Source organism: Neovison vison, chromosome 12, assembly GCF_020171115.1.
Source record: "Neovison vison isolate M4711 chromosome 12, ASM_NN_V1, whole genome shotgun sequence".
In the NCBI taxonomy this organism is placed as follows: Eukaryota; Metazoa; Chordata; class Mammalia; order Carnivora; family Mustelidae; genus Neogale; species Neogale vison.
The window spans coordinates 69,716,104-69,728,151 of record NC_058102.1 but is presented as its reverse complement, the minus strand read 5'-3'; the positions used below and the strand labels follow the sequence as shown (position 1 = coordinate 69,728,151).

General features: G+C 36.4%; 1 protein-coding gene across 8 annotated transcripts in view; it reads right to left on the bottom strand.

Annotated features, from left to right (window-relative positions):
• The window catches only part of DNAI7 (dynein axonemal intermediate chain 7), a 63,305-nt gene that overhangs the window by 4,589 nt on the left and 46,668 nt on the right, over positions 1–12,048 (bottom strand). For 7 of the 8 annotated variants that reach the window (XM_044229141.1, XM_044229143.1, XM_044229144.1 and 4 more), the window contains 4 exons: positions 9,031–9,106; positions 6,321–6,481; positions 3,448–3,604; positions 97–311 (listed from right to left, as the gene is read on the bottom strand). In XM_044229141.1, the coding sequence (XP_044085076.1) occupies positions 97–311; positions 3,448–3,604; positions 6,321–6,481; positions 9,031–9,106 (609 nt within the window). The remainder of the gene's footprint in view (positions 1–96; positions 312–3,447; positions 3,605–6,320; positions 6,482–9,030; positions 9,107–12,048) is intronic. The other variant, XM_044229148.1, reaches the window with a different exon arrangement.

The following is a 12,048-nucleotide window of genomic DNA, read 5'->3' as shown; positions in this document are numbered from 1 at the left end:
TCAATATGTCAATCACCAGTGACTGATTACTTTGACATAGTTTAACTGTCATCAAGCGGTTTACCTCTTTCATATGACTTACTCTCTGTGACTTACCTTAATTTGTATTTGAATCGTAGTAAATACTGTAGTCACAGTCAAAAGTACTTGATCCACATCAAGTGGTGTTAGTTCCCATGACTGGAAGGGCATGTTAATATGAGCATCCTGAATCAAGGTAACAGGGCCAAGCGTTTCTAGGCTGAATGTTACAAGTCTGTCTTCTGGTTTGTAAGAGACATTGCTGATGCCATCAGTTTGCCAATGTTTACCTGCATAATAAGGAAGAAAGTAACAGTTTCATTTTTTCTATACAAAAAATGAGATGAATGGAATGACCCAAATAACTGCAAAGGTGTATAAATTGATCTTTTACATTCAGCAGAGAATCTCTACAAAAAGCCACTTTTGCTGGGAGGTTCTTCCTGGCTACAGGATCAAATCCGAACTCCTCAGCATGGTATCTAAGGCCTTCCGAATGAAGACTCGTGTTTCTGGCTTCACCCCTTGCACTTCTGACACCTGGTTTTAGCTATGCTTTCCCCCTCCCCAACAGCATCATCCACTGAGCCTCTGCACACGCAGTCCTTTCTTTCTAATCAATCCTTTAGAGAATCTCTCATTTTGTTTAAAACAAAACAAAACAAAAACCGCCAAAAAACTTTAAAATTCACCTTGTTAAGTATATATTTTCGTAAATACCCCCAGTTGTATAACCATTACCACAACCCAATTTAGAACACTATTATTCTCTCCATAGGTTCCCTCATGTCCATTTTATAGTTAATTACTCCCATTCTCACCTCTAGCCACAGGCAGCCATTAATATACTTCCTGTCTCTAAAGATGTCTTTTCTGGACTTTTCATATAAATACAATCATATGTAGGTGGTCTTTTGTGTCTCTTACAACTTAATAATAAAACACAACCCAATCTGAAAATGGGCAGAAGATCTGGATGAACATTTCACTGAAGAAAATCCAGTAAAGGATAATAAACACGTACAAAAAGATGTTCCACATGATGTTATTAGGGAAGTACAATATAAACCCCTGAAATACCACTTCATACTCACTAGAAAGGCTAGAATAAAAAAGATCACAAATGTTAGCAAGGATGTGAAACGTGGGAAACCTCCTGTAATACTGGCAGGCATGTAAAAAGTACAGTTACTTTGAAAAACAACTGGACAGTTTCTTAAAAAGTTAAACATAAATTTACCATTCAACTCAGCAGTTCCTTCCTAGGTATATTACACAAGAAAAAGGAGAATGTACGTCCGCACAAACACTTGCATGCCAATGTTCTTAGTCTTTTTTTTTTTTTTAAAGATTTATTTATTTATTTATTTGACAGAGAGAGAGAGAGAGAGTGAGAGAGAGAGAGGGAGAGATCACAAGTAGATGGAGAGGCAGGCAGAGAGAGAGAGAAAGGGAAGCAGGCTCCCTGCTGAGCAGAGAGCCCGACGTGGGACTCGATCCCAGGACCCTGAGATCATGACCCGAGCCGAAGGCAGCGGCTTAACCCACTGAGCCACCCAGGTGACCCTGTTCTTAGTCTCTTAAGGCCCGTTCAACATTCTATATACCAAGACAAGCTTTTCTTAATGCTCCAGGTGGACCCCCTGGGCTGCTCCATAACACTTCTACCTATTACAGCACCTTTCTGTGTCATATTAGGTGACTTTTCCTTGTCTTCCTCCCCTACAACTTTGAAAACTCCTAGAGGAAGGAAATCTGTCCCATTTATTCTGTATTTCTTATTGTGTAGCATAATTATGGAATACACGAGTCATTCCCTTCCCTCAAATGACTTATCCATCTCCACATGGCTTTCTCCTCACATGAGGGATCCACTCACTATGTTTAACTCTGAAACTCAATATAATACATACAACTATATTGACAAAGTAAGGGATTCATAATTCATTTTTACAGTAATAAAATTAATTTTTTAAAGGTAAAAATTAAGTATCACCTATAAAGTCTCCAATTTTTAGTATTTCCTGGAAAAAAGTTTCCCCATGGGAAGAATTACTGGAGTTATATACTACTGCTGTAGTCAGAGACAAATTTTACACATTATATTTCCCCAAATCATGTGGGATAACTTATCTTGTCTAATTCTAACTTAGTGTGACTAATTTTTAACAGAGTAAATATTTAAAAATAAAAATAATTACCATTAAAGGAAAAATGAAACTTCTAAAGCAACATGAAGGGAAGAAATTACCTAATTGTTCATTTTGACAGATTTTGTAATTTAATGTATTGATGGAACTATACTGTTATTAATTCATAATTTTTATCTAGAATATAAATATCTTTTTTTAAAAAGATTTTATTTATTTATTTGATTGACAGAGATCACAAGTAGGCAGAGACAGGCAGAGAGAAGGGGGGAGGAGCAGGCTCCCTGCTGAGCAGAGAACCTGAGCTGAAGGCAGAGGCTTAACCCACTGAGCCACCCAGGCGCCCCTAGAATATAAATATCTTGTGCCTAGGTATACACAACCAAAAATGTGGATTACTGTAGCCATCATAAAAAAAGTTAAAACTGCATAACACTTACCTTTTCTGGTAGAGAAATTCCTAAATTCTCTGCTCCTTTGACTACATAAATGGATTAATAGCTCTCTGCCTTTGTGATCTGTTCTGAACCTGTCACAAACTCAGTAAATTCTTCCACAAATATGAATATAAAATGCTTCACATTAAAAATAAAGTTATACTTCTTTCTTCTAGCAGCCTCAAACCTGCATACATTAATTTACCAGACCAAGACTTCTCAAAGTTGAGCCCGCCAACCCCAAATGAGTAAATCCTTAGCTAGTATCTCTGCTGGTACTTCTGATTTTGTTATTTATTTCACATTTTGGATAACCAATAATTTCCCATGGTTCAACAATCAAAAGTTATAAAGAGGCAGGAAGTGGCTAGTATTCATCTGTCTCAGGTTTCCTAATGGCCCACTCCCTATCTCCAGTACTTGTCTATAATAAGATATGAAATTTCTAAGTTATTAACATTAAAATAATCACCCCAATCAGAATTATGTACTCTGATTTCAGGAGAGAGTAGGTTTTTTACTTATATATATTCATGTGTCTTACTATGGTGATATTTTTGTTAACTTACTATTTTTTAAAAACATAATGACATAAGTTATTGTTCAGAATTTATGGCAGATAGAAGACTTCAGGAACTAACAGTTGTAACATTCAATACATAAACTCCAATCCCTACTCATTTCCATCAAGAGCAAACAAAATAAACACACTAGAGTTGCCACAGAAATGTGTAAGATTAGAAATGCAGAGTTTACACACTGTAGTTTCTGTTTTAAGGATTTGTGTTATAGTTCTTTTTATTACATAATTATCAAAGTTGATTACAGTATTGCTGTACCTTCAGCATCCCACCTTGCAACCATAGGGTCCTCAAACAAGATTACATTCTCCTGAACCTCAAGTGTCACCTCTATGGGTGGGAAAGCACTTTCTGTTTCAACGTCTTCCGTAGTTTCTGGAGGATATATATATTTCTGCAATCCTTCTTTGAGTATCTTTTAAAAATGACCAAAATAATATCAAGTTAGACACTGACTGGTAACAATTAAAGATGTAAATATTGCTGAGTAAACTGTATGTAGTTATTGTTAATAAGTATTGAAGATCAGTCTCATTTACTAAAGATTACTAACAAAATTTCACAACAAAATTAAAAGATAATGATTGAGGAGGAAAATAATCACCAAATCTGAATCACAGACTCTTCCTCTGGTCCAGGTTCTATGCTGGGACTTACTAATCATTTAATTCCTCCAAGTAATCTTATAAAACATATATTTAACAGAGATAACTGGGACTTAGAGAAATCAAATAATTTGCCAAAGATTACAAAATGACTTCAAGGAGGCATTACAACTCAAAAACAGAGCTCTAGGACTCTAAATCCCATATTCTAATACCTTGGTTAGGGTGTGTAGGTAAAGAGGGAAAGGAGTATAAACATACTTTTGAGAAGTATAGAAACGAATGGATGAAAGTAAAAAAATTCATCACGTTGGTACACCTTAAACTTTTACAATGATTTATGTTAATTACATCTCAATAAAGCTGGAGAGAGAAAGTAAATTAAGTCAACAGTAGATTTCTCTGGGATGGAGGACATCTGTTCATGATTTGAACATAGCAGAGAAGGATCTAGGGAAGGAAGGGTAGGGAAGATTAAGACTGGTAAAAAAAAAAAAGGAAAAACTGGATGGGTTAAAATTCTAGAGGAGGTGGGAAATTATTGAAAAGACACTTGAATAAAAGGAAGAAGACCTCTTTGTTGCAAAAGAGAAAAACAACTGTAAAGAGGATATTTGGAGCTCAATAGAGAACACGGAATGATGATATGAGGACACCAACAAAATTCAAGAAAAGATCTTTGAATGAATTCTTAGAAACCCCAGCCCTGATAAAGAATTTTGAAGGCCTACCTTCACCAAAGGATGCCTTTCTTGGACTCCCCACTGTCCTTCAAGCAACACAGAGGTAGGAAAAGCTGATTCAAATAGACTTCAAAGTAGCTACAGACCAGGTTATCTCCCCCAGGCATGCTCTAATAAGTACATTCTCACTTGTGGAGAGAATGGTTAAGGAATAGCAGTATCATCCCCAAGGGGGTGAAAATTAGTTTGGGGGGGCATGAAAAAAATTATACTCTTTTAGGTGTAAAGCACAGCTATATATTTAGTACATACACAAATACATTGTATATCTATGGTATTAAAATTTCACGAGGTGGATGGCTAGGAAAGAAAATGCCTACAAAGGCTCCTTAGAGAGGTGATAATGGGGAAAAAAATAAAAATTGACAAATGCTACTCCATGACGAGAAAGTACCAAGGTTCTTTTTTTTTTTTTTTTAAGATTTTATTTATTTATTTGTCAGAGACAGAGGGAGAGAAAGCGAGCGAGCACAGGCAGACAAAGAGGCAGGCAGAGGCAGAGGGAGAAGCAGGCTCCCCGCCAAGCAAGGAGCCCGATGCGGGACTCGATCCCAGGACCCCGGGATCATGACCTGAGCCGAAGGCAGCCGCTCAACCAACTGAGCCACCCAGGCGTCCCAGTACCAAGGTTCTTAATGGTAGAACTGCGAGTGAGAAGTGGCTAACAGTCTATGTACATGATATTCTGGAGGAGAGAGAGACAAGGAGAGGAGAATGAATTAGAGGGAAGGGGAGAACGAACGAGAGGGAGGGGGAGGATTCAGAAAGGCTAGAGACAAGGAAGGAGGAAGGGGCTATGACAATATAGCAGGGTGTATTTGGGACACAAGCTACCATGAAGTAAGTTAAAATAAAGCAAGTCAATACCAGGGCAAATGTTACTATTTACTGAAACAGGAGTGAGGAAGTCCTTCAAAAATGATCTAACAACTGTTGTCATTGACATCTTTACTAAGAGTGTGGAACATGCATCAGCAATAGTGCCATCACCTGGATCTGTGCTTCTCAAACTTAAATGTGCACATGAATCACCTGAGGGTCTTCTTAACACTCAGATTCAGCAGATCTGAGGTGAAGCACCAGATTATGCATTTCTAGGTGATGCTGATCCTGCTGGCTCATGAACCATACTTTATACACCAAGGATCCAGACCAGTGGTTCTCAAACTTTAAGGTGTGTTTTGCTAATACACAGACTGCAAAACCTCATCCCTAGACTTCCTGATTCAGTAAAACTAAAATGAGGCCCCTTTATTTGCATTTCTAGAAAATTCCCAGATGATGTTAATGCTTTTGGTCAAGGGACCACGTTAGGAACCACAGATCTAGACCAGAGTACACAAACTATGGCCCCTGAAAAATCTGGTCCACCACCAGTCTTTGTAAATAAAGTTTTTATTTACATCTGGCTGTCTTACTGTACTGAAAGCTGCAACAGAGCTGGTATGCCCACAAAGCTGAAAATATACCCCATCTGGCCCTTTACAGAAAAAGTCTGTCAGCATCTTAAATAGACTATCATTATTACGAGCAAACTGGCACAATCTAAATATAGTGCTATAGGTTTACAATTAACATGTATGAATCATAGTTTTAAAATTCATATTATTTTAGAGTTCTTTCCTTTAATATTGGATTCAAATTTTATAAATTCAAGACTATTTAAAATTAGCTTTCCCTTTATGCTTCCTTAATAGATTAAATTTCATTAGATGTTAGATCATTTAAGATAAAAGTGTGAGAAATCATTTTACTCATAAATTTGATTCAAAAATCAACCTACTTCCACAATCATCCAGCCTTTCGTTGGTTTACACTGCGGGGGAAGCTCCAAAATATCCAAGTGGTACACTCCACCGAGGGTTGTGAATTGGCATAAATCAACCTCATTGTCTTCAAAGATATATGGCTTTTCATTAGCATTCTTTATCAGCAAAAATTGTGCTAAAATTAATCAGATTAATTCAGTTTCTAAATAGATTGTAACAATCTGGCATTAGGAGGGAGAGGAAAAAATTCTGGAAATAAAGTTTTTATTTAGCTACTAAAACATCAAAAAGTGGTTAATTCAAAACTATTCACAAAGCTAACCTTCAAAGTAGTAATAAGCATGTATAATGATAGGCTAAAGGGGAGGGCTCCATTTATAGCTTATATACCAATACTTTTAAGAATGTGTACCTAATAAGCATGTTACAATTAAAATAACTTCAAAAATACATTGTATCACAAGAGGAGGAAAAATAATTTTCCCTCTAACTTCTGAGTTCTCGGCTGAACTTTTATACAAAAGACAGAATAACAAGAGGAAATAAACCACTCATTTATTAATATGAATACCTCATGTAAACATGGGAGATTACCCAGGGAAAAATGAGTAACTTAAGAGGTGGCTCAGAACTCTGGCTTATACAGCATCTTCAACTAAGAACAACAAATTGTGGGGAAATGACAAGACAAAGGAAACCAGTTTCAGGTTTCTGACTGTAGAGAAAAGGACTAGTTAGTAAAGTTCGTTATGCAGATTCTTCTGGTCTCCTCTCTGGGCTGAAAGGTCTGAAGTTGAATCTGGGCATTAACCAGTCACTCTTGGTAGAGAGAGGAGTGACACCCTTTGAAATTTATGTCTTGTTTTTAGGCAAATAGGGGGAGGGTAGGCAGCTTTTCTTGCATCTGCATCTTTTTAATTGTCCTTAACTTAAAATATCCTTATGCCAAAGTGGCATATTTTGGGGTGGCATATTTTGCTACCCTTCATTATAAAATAAGGAAAAGTGGCTTAACACAAAGTTTGTTACCTGACAAATTAATGTTTTTAAACTGGACATTAGGGGGCTAAAAATCTTAAAGAAGAAAGTAAAATGGTGAAAAACATAAATTTTCATCCTTATATTAAAGCTAACCTTTTTTTTTCCCAACAAAAACAGGTCCAGCTCATTAAAAAAAAAAAAAAAAAAAAAGAGGGACAGAGGCTTTAAAGTGAAAAACTGTATTGGATAATCCCTTCTGTATAGAAATTTTATGGGGAAATTTTATAATTCCATAATTCTCAGTGTACAATCAAGGGAATATTTTAAATCACATATCACTAAGACCATTCCCACCTGCCCACCAAAAGTCTTCCCAGTGTAGATAGATAAGGGAAATCAGACTGCTTATAGGTTCTACTCCTTACTTACTATGTAACCTTATGCAAGATATGCTAATTAACATGTCTTTTCTCTCCTTCTTCTACAAAAGAGATATTGATATCTACCTACTGAATTTGGGGAGTTGTAGTTAATACATGTAAAAAGCTTAGAACTGGTGTCAGACACACAGTAAAACTTAGGAAGTGTTAGTCTTATTATTTATCATTTTAATTTTCCTCTCCCACAAAAGGAAGCACACTGAGAAGTCACTGAATTTAACCCATGGACAGCAGACACTGAAAATTAATGACAATATGCAAATAAAATTCCAGTTAAGCAATTGCTCTTTTTCCCTTGTACACCTTCAATAAAATGCTGACTTTAATTTCAAATTTATGTAGTTAATAATCCATTTACCTAAAAAGAAAGAAAAAGAATACTGTATCCAAATTCAGACATTTATGATTAGGGGATTAACATATATATTATTTGGGGATTAGCATATAGAAAACCTCAGTATTATTGGCAGAAGTTCATGAACTGACTCTAGTATCCTAATTCTAACAGGAAAACTAACCTCCTCAGGGCTATAGAAAAGTTTTGAAGATATAAACCTAGTTGGCTGCTGAAACAAAGGTGTGTTGGGAAAAGTGAAGAAGTAGACAAGAAGTATGTTATAAAAAATATGCTAAAAAGTCTATAGAAATTGATTCCTTAGAAGTTCCTGGGAAGTGATGTACATACATCTCAAACTAAAAGATATGCAAGTTAGACATCACTATCACTTTGACATTTTTAAACTCTCTTCAATTGTTATTTTCCAAGATAAGATTGAATACGAAAGGGTTGAGAAATTTACGGTTATGCACGTGTTGTGAATATTCATTACAACACTGTTTGTAATAATAAAAAATTAGAAATAACCTTACCATCAATAAAGATTTAAATAATGTTCCATTACTGGAATGAAATTATACAGCTACTAAAAAGGTTATTAATATGTTCTGACCTAGGACAGTGTTGAACATATTCATTTAAGTAAAATATGCATTATGTTCTATGTATGTCTATAGACTATGCTACATAAAATTACAAATTATTATTGATAGAAGAGTAATTTTCAAACATTTGTATGCTATTTCATGTTTTCATTAAAAATCAAAAGAGAGCTACAAAGAGAAGAAATACAAACAGGAGAAATTTTTGTTAATACTGGTTATTTCAGAAGAGGGATTATGAAGAATTTTCACTTTACAAATATTTCTGCAACATCTGAACTTTTTAATGCAACATCTGCATTTCTGTTGTAAGCTGGAAAATCCCAATAAAGTTAAATTCTACTAACATAATTTAGAAGAATACCTGATAAGACTGTTTCACTTAATAATTTCATCTCCAGTTCACATTTTGTGGCTTCAGATTCTTCCCGGACAAAACTCTACAGAAAACACAAGGACAGAAGGGTAACTGTGTCTGCTGCAGCCCAGATTCACTCTTCATTCTCTCCCCACTCCAGTTCCCACTTCAGATGCCTGCTACCTCAGTTTCTGGGCCCCAAACTGACACTTGCTCTGGCAGAAAAAGTGGACTCAAAAACAGTATTTTAAATTTCAGTGAAAATGAGAGCATATCTCCACAGAACCTCATGAGGGCAGGAGCTAGACTACTCAGATTCTCTGATGACAATCCTCAAGTATAAAATCAACTAGGAAGCAATGCAAGCTATAAAAATGTTATTTATATTTGCATTTTGATTTTAGCCAAGTTTTAGATTTTCCTTGATTTTGGCAAACAGCTCTCTGATAGACTAATTCCAAAGCCTGCTTCTGGGTGAGCCTCTCAAGGAAATTAAAGATGCCATGCATCAAATAAAGTATAAGATACTACACTGTAGAGTAGTAAAATGAGTATTTGAATAGGAGGACATAAGATCTAGAATGTATATCTAAATCTGCCACTAACTTACATTTGTAACCTTGAGGAAGTCCTCGAACCATTTTGGGCCTCAAATTCCTGCTCTAACAACATATTTGGTACTGAACTGTGTGCCAGACATAATAACACATCTTGTAAACAATCCTAAGAGATGGCTATATCTTCATTTCACACACAAAAAAAAGGAAACTGAAGCTTAGGGAAATTACTATTTTAAGAGTCAAAATAATAGAAGTAAATAATTTTATATATAGTAAGGCTGTGTACACCGTAAAACTTTGGTTTGGTGTGCTTATATTTGCAAACTGGATAATATCCAGCAAACTTCATTTGACCCCATATGCTATCTGTACTTCTAGAGCAATAGAAAAGTCTTGTACCAGAATTTTAGTCAGAAGCTAGTTAATCCCTTCATCTCTCTCATCTTCAACCACCATTCAGTGCCCAGTCTCCCTTAATAATTTATCATAATAATCAGTGCCTGGGTGGCTCAGTGGGTTAAGCCTCTGCCTTTGACTCGGGTCATGATCTCAGAGTCCTGGGATCGAGCCCCAAATCAGGCTCTCAGCTCAGCGGGGAGCCTGCTTTCCCATCTCTTCTGCCTGCCTCTCTGCCTACTTGTTATCTCTGTCAAATAAATAAAATCTTTATAAAATAATAAATTATCTTTTCCATCATTCTTGTCACTGTATTGCCCTCTGTCATCTTCTTGAGCACTTTTACACTACTGCCTTCTCTGCCAACCTGTTCCATGACACTTCGGAAACTTCTCATTTACAGACTCATTCATTCAAAGAATTTTCACAGAGTGCCTAAATTGTACATGTATTGTCAGATACTAGAAATAAACAACAACAACAAAAAAACGAGAAGGTCCCTGACTCAAGGTGCTCCCAGTCTATTAAGGAAAGCAGGTAAAGGAATAGTTACACTATAGTTTTGTGGCTACTGTAGTAAAAAGTCAGGGGGTCCATAATAGGAGTATAAAGAACAGTTAATTCTGTGGGGGAAAATATTGCATGAGAGAGTGAAAATAGGAAATGCTACCCCAAAGTGGTAAAGTTTGAACTAAATCTTGAAAGATAATTAGGCTTCCTGAAAAAAAAATGGTGGAACAGAATTCCAAGTGTGAGTGAGGGCAGAAAGGCATGAAGCAAAACAGAGTTCCAAGCACCTGAAGTACTCAGGTATGGTTGGGGTGAGACATACTCAGAAGGTGTAAAAATCTGAAGCTGGAAAGAGGGGCCAGAGTGTAGAGTTTAGATGACACTCTAAAGACTAGAATTTCTCCTATGGGTAAAAAAGGGAGCCTAGAAAGGACTTAATGGGAAAGTGGTGTGAAGAAGTTTGCATTTGCAGAGTACTCTGGTGGCCAGCTGATGAATGGATTCCTTAGTGGAGAGTAAGAAGTCCCAAAAGGATCAGGGTCTAACTCAAGGTAGAAGCGATCAGGTTCATTAGAAGGAGCATATATGGGAGATGACATGGAGGTAGAATCAACATAACTTGGATGGTAACTTGATACAGATGATAAGGGACAGGTGAAGGCTGATTTTCAGGTGTCTGCTTAGGTGATAAAGTGCATGGTGATAGTTATCAGGAAAAGACAAGGAGGAAGGACAGGTTTGGGGAAGAGCAATGAATTCAATTGTGAATGTGCTGAATTTGAGGTGCCCATGGACATCCAGGTGGCCTTTGACATTATCATTAAAAAGCCAGTTGCATTTCTTTCTTGCAGGAAAGATTATGATCATTAAAAATACTAAAGGTATTGGGTCAAAATTCCCATCTTCAAAAAGTTGAGAATTCTTTAGAGTTTAGACCAAACTGGTTTCTTGCCTTGCAGGAAATCTAAAAATTTAGGTTTTTCCAAGGAACTCTCCCCTTGATAGCCACAGTACCACGGCATGCAACAATAAGGATTTATCAGCCTTGAATTTATCACATGATAGGATAATCTTGTATTGAATACAGTGACTTCACCTAAGTCAGAATTTTTACTATTTTATGTTACTGTTTAGCTCAACTGACTTTTTTCTGAAGCTAGACCACTTGATGCCGGAAGCAATGTGTCAATTTACATGGTAGTGCAAGCTCCTTAATCTTGCTAACTGCTCCCGAATGTCTTGCTGTCCTGGCAGCTGCACCAGAAGAACACACTCCTGCAAAAGCCTTAAGCTCCAAACTGCATCTGCTGACCATATAATCCTTCCTGGTTTCATACATTATGAAGTTCCTTGTGTCAGTTGGCTATGAAGCTGAAAAAAAAACCCTTTTTTCTTCATATGATCATGTTTGTCCTGTTTCATCATAACCGTTTTTACAAAACTGGCTATTTTCCATAGATTTTTTTCCTTCTCCAAATAAACTTCAGCACTGTTCTGTCAAGTCTCAAAAATTACCAACTGGAATTTTTACTTGAATTGTGCTAAATTTAAACATGTA